This window comes from Leucopleurus acutus (genome assembly GCF_964270905.1).
Source record: "Leucopleurus acutus genome assembly, chromosome: 7".
NCBI lineage: Eukaryota > Metazoa > Chordata > Mammalia > Artiodactyla > Delphinidae > Leucopleurus > Leucopleurus acutus.
The window spans coordinates 1,317,682-1,336,346 of NC_139150.1; the positions used below are offsets into that span (position 1 = coordinate 1,317,682).

The 18,665-nt window shown below is 63.5% G+C and overlaps 2 protein-coding genes across 9 annotated transcripts in view; both read left to right on the plus strand.

Annotated features, from left to right (window-relative positions):
• Positions 1 to 7,469, plus strand: part of SEC16A (SEC16 homolog A, endoplasmic reticulum export factor) — a 33,433-nt gene extending 25,964 nt beyond the window's left edge. For 4 of the 8 annotated variants that reach the window (XM_082843570.1, XM_082843569.1, XM_082843568.1 and 1 more), the window contains exons 23-31: positions 1,086 to 1,166; positions 1,356 to 1,412; positions 1,543 to 1,654; positions 2,071 to 2,208; positions 2,483 to 2,568; positions 3,356 to 3,430; positions 3,943 to 4,002; positions 4,902 to 4,979; positions 5,915 to 7,469. In XM_082843570.1, coding sequence (XP_082699696.1) covers positions 1,086 to 1,166; positions 1,356 to 1,412; positions 1,543 to 1,654; positions 2,071 to 2,208; positions 2,483 to 2,568; positions 3,356 to 3,430; positions 3,943 to 4,002; positions 4,902 to 4,979; positions 5,915 to 5,980 — 753 coding nt within the window. In that variant the 3' untranslated portion in view covers positions 5,981 to 7,469. The other 4 variants (XM_082843572.1, XM_082843574.1, XM_082843573.1 and 1 more) reach the window with 4 other exon arrangements.
• A 1,668-nt stretch (positions 7,470 to 9,137) lies between these two features.
• Positions 9,138 to 18,059, plus strand: INPP5E (inositol polyphosphate-5-phosphatase E; the record flags this gene model as incomplete). The annotated part of the gene is given in 10 exon segments (XM_082843321.1): positions 9,138 to 9,898; positions 13,679 to 13,802; positions 15,144 to 15,241; positions 15,845 to 15,969; positions 16,076 to 16,195; positions 16,373 to 16,480; positions 16,818 to 16,979; positions 17,083 to 17,229; positions 17,232 to 17,475; positions 17,915 to 18,059. Coding segments are annotated over 10 exon segments (2,022 nt in total). The 3' UTR covers positions 18,048 to 18,059.
• Between the last annotated feature and the right edge of the window lie 606 nt (positions 18,060 to 18,665).

The following is an 18,665-nucleotide window of genomic DNA, read 5'->3' on the forward strand; positions in this document are numbered from 1 at the left end:
CCTCCGTCACCACTGCTTGGCTTCGGCTCTTCCCGAAATTCCCGCGGAGGAGGTGCCTCCTTGGCGTTGTGTAGGGAGGGCGCTCGTGTGCGCACACGCGCTTGCATGTGTCCTTTCTCCCAGCGCAGGGCGTTCGGGGTTATTGGGGATAAAGCCCACGAGCGCTCTCGTCTGTGTCTTTTGGTGGCAGATGCGCTTGTTTCTCTTGGGTGTAGCCCGAGGTCACAGGACAGCTGTGTGTGAGGCTCTAGAACGTCCTGCCAGCCCGTCCTCCTCAGTGGGTTACCAGGCACCCCTTCCAGCGGCCCCGTCCTCACCCCGGGGGCTGCGTTGTCGGCCATTGTGCTGGGCTTAGTGACACTTGGCTGTGGGTTCGTGTGCTTCTTCCCCCTCCATGTCCTCAAATGTGTGGGGCTGGCTCAGGTCTCCTCCCGTCCTTCGTGGGGTCCTCAGAGGTCGGCAGGCGTTGTTGCATGTTGTGGACGCAGGTCCTGCCGATGTGCGTGTGTGCACACCTCCTCCAGCCTGTGGGTGGCTTTTAATGGCTACTGTCTTAGGTAAACACAAGTGTGATTCAAAACACGCGCGGGCCGTGAGGTAGAGCAGGACCTCCAGACGGGGTGTGACGTGCAGGGGGCTGCTCCCCGCCCAGCACAGGGCCGTCTGCTCTGCCGCAGATTCAGAGAAGCGGGTGAGGGGGTGTGGCGTTGCTGCTGCCTTTGTGTAGACGCCAAGGGCGGCTGCTCATTTGTTGGCATTCAGACGTGAAACGCCCCAGAGGCAGGCTGCTGTAATTTGTTAAGTGTGGTACAGTGTACAGGAAACTCCCACTGCCGCCGATCGAGCGCCTGGCCCTGGGGCCTCACGCACGCTGTCGTGCACCCGCCCCGGGACTTGCTCATCTTCCCAGACTGCAGCCCTGCCCCCAGGCTCGCTGCCACCCGGCGCACACCTGCTTCCTGTCCCCGCGGCTTAGCCGCCTCCAGGCGCGCGTGGGCCACACAGGCTTGGTTGGCCCTTGTGTGTTGGGCTCCTTGCGCTCAGCGCCAGGCCCTCAGGGTTGTCCTGGTGGTTTTTATGTCCAGAGCAGCGACTCCTGGTTCTCTCGTTGGCTGCCTGTGAAGAAGAGGACAGAAGCTTACTTGCCAGACGACAAGAACAAATCGGTGCGTCCTGCCGGGTGGGCCCGGGGGGGCCAGTGGGTCCCGCAGCGGCGCGTCCGCCCGCTTGTCTGCGTGGAGTGACGGCTCCGGAGCGGACCTGAGCCGGCGCCTCGGAAGCAGTCAGGTTCTGATTTCTGATTCTGTCCAGCTTTTGCTACTGAGTTTTCTTTTTACCTTTCACAATCGTGGCAGATCGTCTGGGATGAAAAGAAGAACCGCTGGGTGGACACGAATGAGCCAGAGGAGGAGGTGAGCCGGGATCCAGGCGCTCGCTGTGGCCGGGTGGGGAGCCCCGCCCTGGGCAGGGGCCTCCGTCTGCAGGGGTCCCCGTGGGCTCCGGGTCAGCACGCAGACCCCGCACTGGTCTTTCCCTCCGCAGAAGAAGGCTCCGCCCCCACCTCCAACATCCCTTCCCAAGGCCCTGCAAGCTGCCCACCCTGGCCCTGGAGGGCCCCCCAGACCCGCTGTGAACATGTATTCTAGAAAAGCAGGTAACGACGGCCAACCAGAGTTCAACCAATCAGAGTTCACTTGGGTAATTTATTTGTCCTACAGGCGGGCCAGAGTTCAGCGATGATAACGTGCCCGCAAGGTGGTAGTTAGTTTCCCACCAGGAGGAGGACTGGTTTTCTGAGGATGAGTCCCCGGGGGGTGGGGGCCAGCTCTCTAGAGAGTTCAGCGTTCCTGGGCGGACCGTCGTATCACTGGGGAGCTAAGGGCGGAGCGGATGCGATCGGCCGTGCCGTGGTGTGAAGTGGGACCCCTCGCCCGGGCAGAAGCCAAGCAAGTGTGCCCCAGGAGGGGCCCCCTTCCGGGCCAGGCCGCCCCCGGGAGCGGAAGCCTGGCGTGGTGCTCTCCGGACCCCAGGAGGACGGCGGGGTGACCTCGCTCCCTCTCCCCGTGGCAGCCCGAGCCCGAGCGCGCTACGTGGACGTCTTGAACCCGGGGGGCCCCCAGCGGAGCGAGCCTGCCCTTGCTCCCGCGGACTTCTTTGCGCCACTGGCCCCGCTCCCAATTCCCACACACCTGTTCGGACCAGACCCAGGTAGGGAGCGCGGGAGCAGCTGTCTGTGTGCAGCTTCCGACCTTTGGCCTCTTTCTGAGAGCCTCTGGCCTTAATCCTCTTTTAAGAAGAAATAACTGCTCACCCACACGCAGAGCGCCCGAGGTTCCCCTGTGCTTGTCTGCGGGCTTGTTTCCCTTGGCCTGCCTGAGGACCGGGGTGCAGCTCTCCCCTGGGGCTGTTCCCTTTGGGCCCCAGCGACGGCTGGGGGGGTGGGGGGGACGAGTGACCACCTCCCCCACTGTCCCCTTCACAGATGCAGAGGAAGCACTGCCCGCCGAGGGGGCTGGCAGGGAAGGGCAGGCACCGACGGGGGGGCCAGAGCCTGCCTCGGAGCCCAAGGTGAGCAGTGCCGTGGGCCCAGGCGGGGGGTCGGGCAGTGGGAATTCGCCTCCAGCCCCAACCCGAGGCGGCCTTGACCTTCTCCAGAGTCTCGTGTACACAGAGCTTACGGTGTGGGTCACACGCGCATTACCTAGTAATTTTGTCTTGCTGAACTTTTTACAGTGAAGAGAGGTTTTTTTGAATGATTATAATGTGTATGTGCAACGCAGTCGTTCAGAGTTTGGTCTCTGAGGTTGGTTGGACGTGGATTTCAGCCCTGTCTTCTCCAGTAATTAGCTTTTTTTTTTTTTTTTTTTTTTGCGGTGCACGGCCCTCTCACTGCTGTGGCCTCTCCCGTTGCGGAGCACAGGCTCCGGACGCACAGGCTCAGCGGCCATGGCTCACGGACCCAGCCGCTCTGCAGCATGTGGGATCTTCCCGGACCGGGTCACGAACCCGTGTCCCCTGCATCGGCAGGCGGACTCTCAACCACTGCGCCACCAGGGAAGCCCCAGTAATTAACTTTTTAAAGGTGGGGGTCCCTCAGCGCCTCTGAGCCTCCGCGTCCTGCCCTGTGGATGGGCCGACGAGAGCGCAGATGGCAGGGCCGCGGTGGGGCTCACGGCAGGCGCTCAGTAAGGATGCGCTGTGGGTGTTGGAATAGCAGGTCCTCGCGGCACCCTTTCACGACCCCTCAGCGGGAGCGCCCCGTGGGGTAGAGCGGGCTGTCCTGGGTGGTCCTGCCTCGGTGGGTGCCTCCGATGCATGGGCTTTGCAGTAGCTGGCCTCCCTGCTGTCCCGGCAGGTGCTCAGTTCTGCGGCGACGCTCCCTGGACCTGAACGCCCACCCTCCGGAGCGGACGGTTCCCAGGGAGGAGAGGTAAACGGCGCCCGATGAGCGCATCTGCTGAAGGTCTGGGCTGAGGAAGCTCGTTTTATTGTCCAGATGGCTTCTTTAAAACGAAGTTAATGGGTAGGAAAAGGGCAGGTTAGAAACTTTCTAGAACTCAAAAAGTGTTGCATTCCTTAAAGTCCCGCTTGTTTCCGCAGAGTTGTTTGGGAGCTCTGGCTAGAGCGAAGGGCTGCGTGTGTTCGGCAGCCGGGCTCGCCCCTCTGCCGGGCTCTCTTGTCCTCGGTCCCTCGGGGGGCACGAGGTCTGGCCGCCTTGGGCCCAGGCCTGGGCAGACCTCCCTCCCCGCAGCCAGGGGTCGTTTCCAGTAAAAACTGTACATGAAAGTAGGCGTTTCGGGCTAACTGGCTTTTCCCCCATCGAGCCATGCTGACCCTAACGGCGTCACGAAGCTCCTTGGGAGTGAACTGCCGGCTCGGAGCGGTGGCGTGCACGTTGATTTCTGTATCTGTCTGTGTCTCTGTGTTCTTGCTGTTTTGTAGCTTTCGCGCCGTAGTTCACTGAGCTCGTTATCACGTGAAGTGAGCCAGCATTTTAACCAGGTACCTGTGGCTGGCCGTGTGCACTGGACATGGATTTGAACGGGGTTGTCTGTCTTTCCTTTGAGATCGCTATGCTGGTCGGTCATCGTGCCCCTGGCCACTGACATTACTTGTCACCTCCCAGCCATCACATGCCTGAGGATGCAGTGTTCCTTTCTTTAGAAGTTTTTAAAGGGTGGTGTTGAATAGCCAGACACATCAACAATCGAACCGACCCCAAGAAGCTTGTAGTGAACGAACAAGTTCTGTGCAAGTGCTCTTTCTGAATTGGTTTTTTCAAATGACTAGCCACAGGCATAGCCTCAGAGAGAGAGAGAGAGAGAGAGAGAGAGAGAGAGAGAGAGAGAGTGTGTGTCAGAAGCCCACTGGGTCAGGATGCTCTCATTTGAAAGAGAGAATTCTGTTTTCTGACAAGCACGAGAAGGTTTAGTTTAGGCAGGCAGAGTGAGGCAGTGACTGCTGTCCGGGTCGCTCTGTGTGGGAAGTAAAGGAATACTCCATCTTCTCTGCGTACTGGGGCACTGAGCTCTTCCCTCGGCTTGGCAGGAAGGCTTCATGTGACTTGTTTTACTTGTGAGTTAAAACGCTGGATCTTGTAGCTGGGCCCTGAGGTCTACAGCAGTCAAAGCACCTGCTAGGCCCCGGCGCTGAGTGCCCGCTCAGAGCTCCGTGCCACCTCGTGTGTTGCTCCGGTTCTAAAGCATTGCACTCTGCATGCCGCTTTGGTTTGAACCATTAAATAATTAAGTACAGCGTTGCAAGAAGTATCTTTGACCAGCTTCTGTGGCACATTTGAAAGTATTGGTATTATAAACCCTTTCTCAGAAATAGTACCTGTATTTGCAAATGAAACAAGCCGCCGTGCGCTGTTGTTGAGGTGAGCTCTCTGTGCTTCTCAGGCTCCGGGTGCTCACGCCCCTGCAGGGGGCCCTCCCGCAGCAGCGGTGCCCTTCTACAACCCTGCTCAGTTTGCACAAGTAAGTGCCCCTGCTGTCTCCCCGGGGCGGGTGGGAGCAGGGTGGGGGCTCCCCCGGCGAGACCCTGACTCGCCCGCTCACCCTCTCCGGCTCTGCCACGGCCCTGGGTGGGGGTGCCCCCGCCGGTTCCTGCTGACACTGCTGTGAGGCAGGCCTGACTCCCTCCCCGATGCTGGCCTTGGCCTCCCTTCACCTGGTAGCTCGTGACCTCCAGGCCGGGAAGGTCATGAATGCTTCCTTTTATTTCTCTCCCTCCCAGGCTCTGGCCTGTGGAGGATGGACTGGCCGCCAGTCTGGGGAGCGCAGGTTGGGGGGCAGAGGTCTTGGCCTTCGGGATGTAAAGCCTCACCTGACACCAGCCTGTCCCTGCCCTCACCGCCTCGCGTCCCCGGCCTCGGGCTTCCTCGGGGGCGGGACTTCCTGCGCCCTGCACCTTTCTCTCACCCCCGGCTGCCATCTGCTTCTCCATTCCACGATTCGGTAGTTGTTTCCTTCTCTCCTGTAACCTGCATCTTGCAGTTTATGCCTTTACAAAAGCTCCTTGACTGTCATTTCAGTTGGCATTTTCGTGGGAGCAGGAGGAAGCACCTGTGTTCTGTCCACGGCCTCCCCTGGGCATCCCTTGCACCCCTCGGTGGCAGGCCAGACCACGCTCTCCCTGGGCTCTGTAGACACCCAGCTGCTGGAGTCAGCCTCACCCCAGCACCCTAACCAAGCCGCAGGCACCTTTAAAGGGAATGCCAAGATGTGCTGCTGACTTGGTCTGTGGCCGTGGGCTTGCAAACAGAATAAAACGAACAGAACATGCCTGTTTGCCGAGAGAACGGTCTGTTCTGGCTTGTTCCACAGACCTGCTGATCCTTCCCCCAGGGCCCCCCCACCCCCGCCGTCGGGGACGGGCGTGCGGAGCTCAGTGCTGTCCCTTGTCGTTTCAGGCCTCTGCTGCCTCGGGAAGTTCAAGGATGGGAAGGATTGGCCAGAGGAAGTACCCAGCATATTGAGCTAGAATGGCCCCTGTCCTGGACTGGCATTTGGAACCCTGATTATTCCACCAAGAGCTCATCAGACTGATTGCCTGCGACTCCAGTCTGTTCCCAAGTGGAGACGGATGCAGTGATTCAGAAATGATTTATGAAGTGTTGCCAGCATTAATTCCACCCCTTCGGGAAGCTGGAGGAAAAGAGGGAATCTGTGACCTACTAGGATCTTCCACCTGAAGGCATGATTTAAGGATCCAACATTCACAGTCATCTGAGGATGTTACACTAAGTGAAGCTGGAAGCATCTTGGCTACGGGAGGACTTTGCTTTTCAGTAACTAAGGCACCTCTCAAAACCTAACGGTGAATTACTGCCAGATAAATCCCAGGGTCCTTTAAGACGCTGGAAGGAAACTGCACCTTTGACTCAGAGAGGAACGCGGCCAGGGGTGCACGTCCTGAGGTGGTCAGCCCCCACCTCGCGCTGTTGAAGCTGGAAGGATGCTTCGTCTCAAAGGAAACATGGGCTTCATTTAGCAACAATTCCGTTAGGCTTCGAGCGCGGCCCTCGCTGCTGACGTGTGTTTATCTCCTGTAGCGAAGATGTGTCCAGCCCTGCGGAATTTCCTGTGGCCTCACTAGGACCATGACGCTTCCACGCAGCCGGAGGGACTGACTCTGCTGTCAGCGAGGGGCGGCTCCGTCGCTGGGACAGAGCCACAGGGGCCTGTGCTCTGACGTGACTGATCCGAGTTAATAAACCAGTGTCACAACTGTGACTGATAAGTTTGGTTTGGACTTTTCCCTGTGGACCAGCTGAGGCCATGTGTTCTGGCCTGCCTTCACGGTGCAGTCCAGTTGTCTGGCTTCCTCTCACCATTGCGTCATTTAAGGAGTTGGTAACATCTTGAAGAAAGTGGCTTAAAATAATTTGTCAGAAGCTCTGGAATCTGATCTTTCTGCACCGAGACCTTCCGTGGCTAATATGCTGACTCAGCCTGTGAACCTGCACAGGAAGACCTCCTCCGGGTCGACTCAGCTTTAAGGCTTCATCGACTGTTCTTAAAACTGTTCACTTTCTTCTTCAGTCTAAGGAAAAGATTTAAATATTTAAAAAAATCATTAGGAAATAATTTCTGTAGAACGCTGGGGGAACACGGTTTGTTGGGGCTTTAGTCCAAGGGTAGGGCTTGTGTGAGGGTGGGGTCCGCGCGGGCTGCTCTGGGCCACCTGCCGTCTAGGAAGGACTCACAGAACGGTTTCCAGAATGTTTCACTGATTCGTCCCTTTGGGAGAGGCCGACCTCGTCGACGGGCAGTCTCCCACGTCCCAGGGTCAGCGCTCGGTGCGGTTCCTGGGCCGAGACCCACCTGGCGCCCTCGGCTTCCTCCTCAGCCCTGCCCGTCGTCCTCTGTGTCTGACTGACAGCGACTTTTGATTCGAGAAGCTTCCTCCGAGGCGGGAGCTGCTATTTTTCCTAAGTGCACATTGTTAAATAAAATATTTTGCGCTCTCAAGCCCTTCGCCATGTCTCCTTTTGTTGATTGGAAGCCCGTGGGGAGACCCTGGCCTCACCCGCCCCTTGTGGATTGGCTTATAGAGGCGCCCCGGGCCACTGCTTCCCGTCTTCTGCCAGACTCGCCCGTTTTAGGGGCTCCCAGGAAGAAGGGGCCCCTCTCTGATCGGCGGCGGGTGGGTCTGATGGGAAGACCCATCCTGATGGCAGTGACAATGAGGGCCCAGGGCAACGCTATGCCTCCTAGTATCCCCTCTGCAGGGAAGGTCCCCCCCCACACACACACACTAGGCGGAGAGGAGAGCAGGGGCTGACGGGCAGCGGACCGGGGAGCGGGGCGGACGCGGGGAAGGGAGCCGCGGTGTTCCTGGCGCCCACCAGAGGGCGCCCTCCCGCCTCGCTTGGCGCCGCTGGGTCCTCCGGCCGCCAGTGGCCGCTGCGGGCGCCGGGGCCGCGGGCGCCGGGGCCGGGGCCGCCGGGGCCGCCCTGCCCGCCGGTTGCCGTGGAGCGGCCGCCGAAGCCCGCGGAGCTGGGGAGCAGGCGGCGCCCCGAGGTGGGGGCGCGGGGCTGCGGGAGAGAGGGGACCTCCGGGCGGGGTGAGGGATGCGGGGCGGCAGTCCTGGAGGAGGTGCGGGGCGGGGGCTCGGGGCCCAGGGGTCCTCGGCACGGAGTGACCCCTGGGCGGGGGCGCGGAGGCCTTGGGCGGGGCTCGAGGACTGGGCGGGGCGACCCTGGGTTGGAGTCGGGGCGCGGGGATTCCTGGCGCGGCATCGGTTGCGGGATTCCCGGCGTGGGGCGGGGCGCGGGGGTCCCGGGCGCGGGTCTCGTTCCCCTTCCCCACCCCCAGCCCCGCGGCTCCGCGGCGGTCGTTGCCCTGGGGCCGGCCGGCCCGACTCGCAGGCCTGAGTCAGGGGCCTTTGCTGCCCGGGCCGCAGACCCGCTCAGGGTCGCCCGCTCTCGGGGCGGCGTCTGCGGCCCGAGCGATGGTGGAGGGCTCTCAGGTGAGCGAGGCCGGGCCGCCGGGCTCCCGGGGGGAAGGGGCGCGGGCCGGGACCCCTGCCAAGGCCGTGCCTACGCCTTGGGGGCGGGAATTCTCAGTGGGTCGCGCCCCTGGCTCCCCACGTGAGGAGCAACCCTGTCAGGAGGGTGGCTTCTCTCCTTCCTGAGATGCTGGGCCTTCACCCGCCTCCTAGGAGGAGCCGGCGGCCCGGGTGCCGACGTGCCTGTTCTTGGTGGGCTGCTGCTGACCTGTCCGCTCTGTCACCCTGCACCACAGCTGTCCTCCAGGATCATTAAATGGCATTGGGGCCCCGGTCGTGGAAGGCTAATCGCGTGGTTTTCCCTTAGGTACTTGCCGAGGACTCCAGACCGTCAGGGCTCCCAGCCATGCAGCAGCTGGCTCTGCTCCAGCTGGACCACCCCGGCCCCAGGGGGAGCTGCTGCCCTTTCTCTCCTCCGCAGCTCGCCCAGCGACGGCTGACCACGCATCCCTGACGCTGGACGTCGCCAGCAGCCCCAGGAGGAGCTGTCTCCCGGCTCGGCCAGGCTGCCCCCGGGTGTGAGGGCTGGCCGCTGGACTGTGCCGTCCAAGTTGGCGAGCCTGGGGCACTCGGAGGCCGCCCAGCAGCCCACCGCCCAGGGGCATCTGCAGCCCGAGGTCAGAATGCTCAAGGGACGGCTTCCAAACACTGACGAAGACCTCGCCGCCCGCCCGGGGTCCCCGGCCGCTGACGACCGTCGGGGACCCGAGAAGAGCCCAGTGCGCCCCCTCGACACCCCGGCGCAAGTCGGCAACGAGGACCCACAGGCCAGGGGGAGACCCTTCAGTCCGAAGCCGCCGCCGCCGAGGCCCAGGCTGGAGCGAGCACTGTCCCTGGATGAGAAGGGCTGGAGGAAGAGGCGTTTTCGAACCAGCCGCGAGGACCTGGCCACGAGGAATGGGCCCAGCCCCTCCGGGGGCTCCCTGCAGGACGAGGCCCCCGGGACCGCCACCCGCGGTGGCTCCCCGCCCTGCCTGAGCACCTCCCTGCAGGAAATCCCCACAACCCGCAGGGCCCTGGGCAGCGGAGGCCCCTCCTCGCTGGGTAACTGTCTTTCCGGAATGATCAGCACTTCCCTGGACCTCCTACACCGGGACGGGGCCTCGGCCGGGAGCACCCCGCGGCTGGCCAGCCTGCTTCCCCCGCGCCCACTGCCCGCCATGGACTGGAACGTCGCCTCCGACGCCCTGCGGACAGCAAACAAGGTGGACTTGGATCACGCGGACCGCCAGCTGCGGTGGCAGGCCAGACCGTTCTGGGCCCACAGCGGCCTGCGCCCCGGCCGGCCCCCGAGCCCCCTGGCCCGGGACGACTGCTCCCTACACTCGGCCAGGTCCGCCGTCAGCCTCCTGGCGCCCGTCCGCACCAAGGACGTCCGCAGCAGGTAGGGCCTCGGGGGTGGGCGGCATCGTGGCCTGCGTCCGTGGCTTTCGTGGGCCTTCAGAAGCCCCGTGGGAACCACGGAAGCCTCTCCTGAAAGCGTGTGAGGTGCTGCAGCGGGTCTCCCTCCACTGACCCCCATCTCCCAGGCCCCCCCAGCTTTTCCTTTGCGTCTCAGCCCCACAGGCTCTATGAAGCAGATGGTGGGGTACGCAGATCTCTCTGCGCACTGGGCGGCCCTGTTTTCCTTCCCATTTCTTGCTCCGTCGGGGACAACCTTCGTCCACGTGTGCAGGTCGGCCCAGGACTCCAGGGTGGGTCGGGGAACGCGCGTCCATGTAGCCGCTTTGGTCAGGACCAGCGTTTAGCCAGCCGTGCCCTGTGCACGCGCTGGCACCTTTCCAGGATGGAGAGCTGGACACGGCTGGGCTGCCCCGAGGGGAGGGTCCCCAGGGCCCACCTCTGGCGGGGAGGGGCGCAGGCAGAGCCCGACTCGTGCACTCTGCTCTCAGGAGCGCCCCAAGATTTCTCAACGTTCGGGGCTCCGTCTGCCGAGGGCTGCCCAGCAATCCCCACCCCGGCTCCGACCCCATGGGCAAGGAGAGGGGTCTCGCATCTCGGAGGACGCTGGGCGTCCGGGCCTCAGGGGGCTTGAATAACTAGTCCGTCTTGACTTCTTTATAGTCTGAAGGGGAGGTGGGCGCCACCCTTCCGCTCGACTCCCATCTCGCACCTCTGCCCACCTCTCCCGAGCCAGCGCCCTGAGGGCTCACCAGGACCGGGGTCCCAGGCGCTTCTGAGCCCAACCCAGCCACGCCCACCAGCTCGCTCCTGACCATCGCCTCTGGGAGCCTGGTGCCCACGCTGTGACTCGGGAGGCCATCCCGCGCTCTCCCCGACCCCCGGCCCTGTCCGTGCTGGGCCTGGCCGCTGACCGCTGGCTCTCACGGCCCCTGCCGCACCGGCCGGGGCTGGGCAGGTTGTTTGAAGTGCACATCGGGCCTCGGCCCTGACTTGGGGGCCCCACGCCATCCACTCCCTGCCGGGGCGCTCGAGGCCCCGGGGGGCAGGGGGAGCTCTGTCACCACCGCCCCCCGCCGCACCCTCCCATCCAGACCAGGCCTGCGCCAACCCCTCTGGACGTGGGCGCGGGCAGGGGAAGAGTGAGGCAGTCCCTGTGCTGGTGTCCTGGGGTGGCCGCAACAAAGCGCCGCAGACTAGAGCCTTAAAACAGGAGTTACTCCGTCCCAGCTCTGAGGCCAGAATTCACAGATCAGGTGTGGCAGGGCCGCGCTCCCTCCCAAGCCTCCAGGGAGGGTCCCTCCTGCCTCTTGCAGCTGCTGGGGGCCCAGGCGTCCCCGGCTTGTGGCCGCGCCGCCCCCGTCTCTGCTCCGTCCTCACGCGGCTTCTGCTCTGTGTCTGTCTCTCCTCTTCTATAAGGACAGCGGTCCCTGGATTTAGGGCCACCCTCATCCAGGAGGACCTCGTCTCAAGATCCTTAACTAATTACATCTGTCTGCAAAGATCCTTCTTCTAAATAAGGTCACATGCGCAGATTCTGGGGTCAAGGGGCAGGTGGAAGGTAATCCTCACCCGCCCCCGCCCTCGGTGAGCCCGACAGTGAAAGCCAGGCAGGTGGTTCCTCTGGCCGCCAGCCTCCCTCCTGCCCCCTCCATCAGCGCCGGGCACTGTTTTAGGGCAAAACGGGTTCCTTTGTTAAAGTAATTCAGCATGTTTCTCGTAAAGGGCGAGATCTCTTCGTGCGTTTAAAGTATGATTCCGCAGGGAATTCCCGAGTTGTCCAGTGGCTAGGACTCAGGCGCTCTCGCTCCCATGGCCCCGAGAACTAAGATCCCGCAGGCCGAGCAGCCTGAAGACAAGTATGAGTTCTCTGCTCGAATTGTATGCGATTTACGTAGACTCGCCTGTGACACAAAAATGAGAAGCACGTCTCAAAACCAGACCCCCAGCTTTGCTCTCACACACGCAGCCGACAGTGGGTTGACAGGCTCCCCACCTCCAGACCCTCCGTGTGTCCTAGGACACGGGTCGGCGGCTGGGTAGGGACTGTTTCAACTGTGGGAGCCGTGAGGTCTCTGTGGCAGTGCTCAGCTCTGCCGTGGTGGGTGGGAGAGCAGCCCAGGCCTGGCACCGGCAGCGCGGCTGTGGGGCAGGAACGCCTCCGTCAGGGAGGCCGAAGGGTGAATCTCAGGGCACTTTCCACGCCACGGACTACTGGTTTTTCCCAACCATTTGAAAGCATAGGGGACCTCCCTGGTGGTCCAGTGGGTAAGACGCCATGCTCCCAATGCAGGGGGCCCGGGTTTGATCCCTGGTCGGGGAACTACGTCCCGCGTGCCGCCACTAAGAATTCCGAATGCCACACCTAAAAGATCCTATGTGCCACAGCGAAGATCCCGCGTGCTGCAACTAAGACCCGGTACAGCCTAAATAAATAAATACGTATTTACAAATCAAGTAAAAGCGTAGGAGCGATTCTTAGCTTGCGGGCTGCACGCAGACAGTCTGGATCTGGCCCGGGTCGGGGCTGAGGACTCAGGAAAGGGACGCAGACTGTGCCCTTGGAGGGGCTGCTTTCTGGTTACGCTGCGGACGGGGCTGGTTTGGAGAAGACAGCCCCGCGGGCAGCAGTCAGCCGGTTAGGATCCTCAGCACGGTGGGGTGACCTCAAGGAGGTTCCTCCCTCCTGACGCACTTGAATTCATGTCCTCCAAAGCTTGGTCAGGGTTTAAGGGTTTCTCATGCGAGTTTGTAAGGACTGGATCCTGATTTCATCTCCTTCAAAGGGATCGGTGCCTGTTTGCAAGCTAAGGTGTAGGGATTTCTTAGCAAGTTGGAATGAACACAGCAAGTGAGACATTTGAACTTGGATTGAGCGCATGGGTTCCCCTCCCTCCTTGCGAACCTGACCAGACACGGTCCTATCACAGGTCCTCCAGGAACGGTTTTCACGTGGTTGAAAAAAAAAAAAAAACCCAAGGCCGTACTAACGTTCTTTTCATGACATGTGGAAATTACATGAAACTCAGGCTTTGGTGTCCTTAAGTGCAGTCTCATTGGCACATGGGCATTGGCCGAGGCTGCTTTCAGGGGTTAAGCGGTGACAGACCGATGGCCTCGAAGCCTAAGTCCTGCACGGCGCTCACGGAAGGAGCGGATGTCAGATGCGGCCCCCTGCGCGAGGGCAGGACCAGAGCTGGGGCTTAGCTGTGCTGTATTAGGGCCTCTGCGACGCTGTTCGAGACTTTGCACCATTTGCCTGCTCTATTCTATGAGAATCTCACAGTGGATTGAACTTTCGGGTCCTGTGAGGACAGGTGTGTCACGGGCAGCCTTTACGAGCTCCCAGTGCTGGGCAGCGAGGCAAAGGCCGGAGCCCCGGACAAGGGCGCACGTCCCCCCCAAGTCTGCTTACCGTGCAGAAGCCCACCTCGACCTCTGCGGCCCTTCCGGGGCTTTGCCCTTAGCGGTTCCACAAAAAAGCCCCAAATGTCACCTTTACGTCCCTTCCTCTCAGGAGGCGATGGAGGGAAGCCGAAAGCCTGCGGTGTTTGTAGCGCTGTGAACACTGTGGGTTTCCCTAGAGAGCAGGGCACCTCGGCACTGTGCTCTGTGCCAACCACGGGGTCCTGAGGGAATCCCAGCTCTGGGAGAGGAGCTCCTGACCCCTGGGAGGTGTGTCCTGCTTCCGGCCCCTCCCTGGGCCCATGTGCTGCGACCCTCCCACCCCCCGGCCCCAGTTCAGTCTGTCCCGTGTCCGCAGGAGCTACCTGGAGGGGAGTCTCCTGGCGAGCGGGGCCCTGATGGGGGCAGACGAGCTGGCCCGCTACTTCCCAGACCGGAACGTGGCCCTCTTCGTGGCCACGTGGAACATGCAGGGACAGAAGGTAAGCGGGCTGCCCACCCCCACCCAGGATGGCGCTGGGTTCCCACCAGGTTCTTCCTGAGGCTCCCCCAGCCTCCCCGTCCCCCGGAGGGGACTCCTGTCCGTCACACCCTCTCGCCCACCTCTCCATCGCCTGGTGGGGCATTAATGCTTCTTTTTGCAGACACACCGTAAGTATTTTTTTAGAGCAGTTCTAGGCTCCCAGCACATTTGGGAGGAAGGGGCAGAGACTCCTCGAGAGCCCCCTCTCCCCGACGCGCGGCCTCCCCGTGGTGATGCCCAGCACAGGGCCAGGCGTTAGGGTTGCCCCGGGCCACTCCTGGGTGCACCCTGGGGGTCCCAGCACGCATATGGGGACGTGAATCCGCCGCTGTGCACCTTGGACTGGCGTCCACACCAGAACCCGAGTCTGTTTCCCGCTGTGTGTCCCATGCGGTCAGGGGCTCCTCCACCCCGCCTGCAAGCCAGGGCGCTTGGAGCTCAGGACATCTGTGCCAATGGGACGAGCATCTGACCACCGGGGCGACTGAAGCCGGGCAGGCTGGGGGTCCGCACGCTGATTTCTGGGGAAGCCCGCTGGACGCCGTCCCGCCAGCTTTCTCTCCAGCCAGCCCGTGTCTCCTGGGGGTCCCTTCCCACAGTTAGGGGGCTCCATCCCTGCGCGTGGGGGGGCTCCGATCCTGAGGCCAGCCGTGGGCTTCTAGGCTGCGGGTGACCTAACACTGTTGCCACCACCGGGGTCTTGGGCCATTTCCTGAGCGCCTGCTGTCGTCCACGTGTGCTGTCCTGCTTGCTGTCCAGAGAATTGAAGCGGCCGCGTCCTGGGCTGACATCGGGGTGACGGGCGCGGGGAGAGAACAGGGCAGGGCTGGGGTGGACGGGCCCCCACGAAACAGCAACCTGAGCCGAAGTGAAGGCAGGTGCCCGGGCTGGTGCCTCTGCCACCCTCGGGGAGCCACCAGCATATCCACGGCGTGGCCCACAGCAGGGCCCAGAGGGCCAAGGCCAGCAGTAGGTCGGGGGGTGAAGACCACCGACCGGGCGCCCGCTTCCCTCCCCGGGGCTGCAGTGAGGGCAGAGGTGCAGAGGAGGGAGCGTCTCCCTCCCCCCGACCCCGTGCACATCAGGGGTGCACTTGGGGGATGGCCAGGCCCGTGGGTGCCCAGCGAGGGAAGAGCACAGCCAAGGAGTGGTGCAGGCTTGGCGAGGCCAGGCTCGGGGGAGGAGCGGCGGCCTGCCTGGGCCAGGGGCTCCCCATGGTGGCCTCGGGAGCGGCCTCGGGTCCCCAGGCAGCAGGGCCTCTGGGCCCCTTCGGCCCCTGCCAGGCGCCGCTTTTCTGCAGGAGCTGCCCCCGAACCTGGACGAGCTCCTGCTGCCGGCCGAGGCTGACTTTGCTCAGGACCTGTACGTCGTCGGGGTCCAGGAGGGCTGCTCGGACAGGTAGGGCTGTGCGCCCCTCTCCCGCCACTGCTGCCGCCCCGCCCCATGTCTCCGCTGCGCCGGTGCACCCGGGTCCTTGTGAACAGCGGCGCCAGGCGGGCCTTTGGGGCTGAAGCTGCTGTGGCCCAAGACCCCCGTGTGCGGCAAGACGTGGGCCGTGGCCGAGCCTGGGCTGAACCGGGATCGTTGGACTCGTAGAATTTAGAAGGAATGAGGTTCATCTTCTTGTAAATAAGGTGCTGCTTATTTAGCGGGGGCAGGGGCCCAGCGCAGTGCGGCCCCGTGGACTCCAGCCCAGCCCGTGCAAGGCGTCGTTCGCCTCTCCTGGGTCTGCCTGCGGCCCGGGCTGTGTTGCCAGTTTACCTGCTGGGGGGTGGAGGCAGAGCCCCGGCAGCACACGGGCAGCAGCGCGAGGCCTGGCCGGAGCGGAGGGGCCCCGACTGCACCAGGCCCTGCGGGGAAGGTGGCCTCCCTCCTGCCCCCCCGGCTCTTATCAGGGGTGGGGGACCCAGCCTGTCACTGGGGATGCAGGAGGAAGCGGGCCTCCCAGGGAGGCCCCGGGCTCCCCGTCGTGCTGCGCGACCACGGTGCCCCTCCCCACAGGCGGGAGTGGGAGACGAGGTTGCAGGAGACGCTGGGCCCCCACTACGTCATGCTGTACTCGGCGGCCCACGGGGCACTCTACATGTCCGTGCTCATCCGCAGGGACCTCATCTGGTTCTGCTCCGGTAGGCAGCCCCGGGGGCCGGACGTGCGCGTGGGGGGCGGGCGGTGCAGCGGCGTGGGGCCTTCGGGGCTGCGACCGGCCCGGTCAGCCCTGCTCCCTCCGTGCAGAGGTGGAGAGCTCCACGGTGACCACGCGCATCGTGTCGCAGATCAAAACCAAGGGAGCCCTGGGTGTCAGCTTCACCTTTTTCGGCACCTCCCTCCTCTTCATCACGTCCCACTTCACCTGTAAGTCCCTCACCCCTGGACCCCCAGACCCCTGGTGGCGAGGGTCACGGTGCAGACGCTGTGTGATTAGCGCTTGCTGGGGTTGCGGGGGTCTGCCCCCGACGGACCCCCCCCAGGCGCCCAGCCCTGGGGTCAGAAACCTGCCTCTGGAGAGGGCCCCCCACGCTGTCCTTGCAGCTGGAGACGGGAAGGTGGGCGAGCGGCTGGTGGACTACAGCAAGACTGTCCAGGGCCTGGCGCTGCCCAAGAATGTGCCGGACACCAGCCCCTACCGCTCCGACGCCGGTGAGCTGCTTTACCTTCCCCCGATGACGAGGCGGCTTCTGCCGTGTTCTCTGGAGGGTTAGTGGGCTGTTCAGATGGGCTGTTCAGAGCTTTTGAGAGTCGAGGTCAGAAAAGTCTGGAAAGTCGCTTGCTGACCGAAGCGAGGCCTGGCGCCTGCTCCCTGAGTCGTGACCCGTGACTGCGTGAACCCAGAAAGCTGTGGACGCGCCCCCCAGCCCTGAGCCCCAGCAGCGTCGTGGGCTGCCACCTGCTTTCCAGGGAGCCCCGGCCTTGCGGTGGGAGTGAGGAGCGCGGAGAGTGCTGGGCTCACACGCTTTTCCACCCCCTCACGCCCCAGCGGACGTCACCTCCCGCTTCGACGGGGTCTTCTGGTTCGGAGACTTCAACTTCCGCCTGAGCGGCGGGCGGGCGGCCGTGGAAGCCATCCTGAAGCAGGACCCGGGCGCCAGCGTGCAGGAGCTGCTGCAGCACGACCAGCTCACGCGGGAGATGAAGAGAGGTGATGCGGGGAGAGCAGCCGCCCGGCCAGGAGGGACCCGGGGGGCGGGGGCAGCCCTGGGCTCCGAGCCGTGGCTCTGAGGTGAGGGCTCTGCCCGTCCCAGGGTCCATCTTCAAGGGCTTCCAGGAGCCAGACATCCACTTCCTGCCGTCGTACAAGTTCGACGTCGGGAAGGACTCGTATGATACCACCTCCAAGCAGAGGACCCCTTCGTACACGGTGAGCCGCCCGCGGGGCTGGGGCAGCGTTGGGCTGGGCCTCCTGGGGGTCTTCGACACGGGGACTCTTTCAAGGGCAGCCGACGCGAGGCAAGCCGGCCCCGCCCGGCAGCCCGACGGCCCCTGGAACCCTTCCCACAGGACCGCGTCATGTACAGGAGCCGCCACAGGGACGACATCTGCCCCGTCAAGTACTCCTCCTGCCCCGGGATCAGGACGTCCGACCACCGGCCTGTGTACGGCCTGTTCCGGGTCAGAGTGAGGCCGGGGAGAGACAAGTCAGTACCCGCCTCACTCCCGGGTCCGGGGTGGGGGGGTGGCGCAGGGGGGGCCGCCTGGGAGCACGGCCTGGTCTCCTGTGTCCTGATGCCCCGAGGGGAGCAGGGTTCCAGCCGCCCTGCGTGGAGATGTCTGGCGTAGGTTGTCTGAAGCAGGTGTCAGGCGAGCGACACGCCAGAGGGTGGGGACCTCGCCCGGACCCCTGGAACAGCCAGTGGCAGCTGGGGTTGTCCTAGAGCTGCTGCGAGGCAGGCCTGGCACAGGCGGGAGGGAGCGTCCCGCTGGCTCATGGCGCTGTGCTGCGGCTGTGCCGCCAGTCGGGGCAGCCGCGGGGACCCGGGCCTCGGCCATCCCCACCCTCCACGTGCCGCCCGCAGCAGACGCCCGAGTACGGAGGCCAGGAGGACGGCGCCCTCCTGATGGCTCTTTCCTCCCCAGCATCCCGCTAGCCGCCGGCAAGTTTGACCGAGAACTGTACCTGATAGGAATTAAGAGACGGATTTCCAGAGAGATCCAGAGACAGCAGGCGCTGAAGAGCCAGCACTCCAGCGCCATCTGTACCGTCTCTTGAGGAAATTTGCCGAAGGAGGACTGGTCACCTGCAACCCGGGAGGGTATCTGACCCAGGAACCCGGGAAGACGGAGGAGGCTGCCGTCCGGGACGCTGATGAACTGCTGCTGGGGGCTGCCCGCTCCTCTGCGAGAGCCCGACGGGAGGCCCCAGGTCCAGCGTCCGCCACTGGGACAGAACTGCACGCCCCCACGGCGCTTCCCTCTCTCAGGGCGGCTTCCCCGCACCGCAGCCGCTGTCGGTGGGAGACCCCGGGCTGGCCATGAGTAGCTCGCGTGCCCTGAAGCCAGCGGCAGAGCCCGCGTGCGGGCCAGGCACCCTGACCTCCTTTATGTCTGCACGTCCGGATCTGCAGCCTCCCAGCAGCCCCTCAAACCCAAACCAAGAGCTGCCCTTCCTTGTCTGAGCGCCACGCACGCCGCCGGGGGTCCGGTGACCCTGGGCCTCTGTTCCCACGGCACGCGCTAGGACCGAGCTGAGGCTGGGATGAGGACGGCCGGCCGGCAGTTCAGGTCCACAAGACCACCTCCTTCTCCTCTCCCGGTCCATTTGGGTCCATTTGCTTAGGTAACGTTAGCTACGAGCGAGCGGCATTAACGTTAAGTGGTGCGTTTCCTG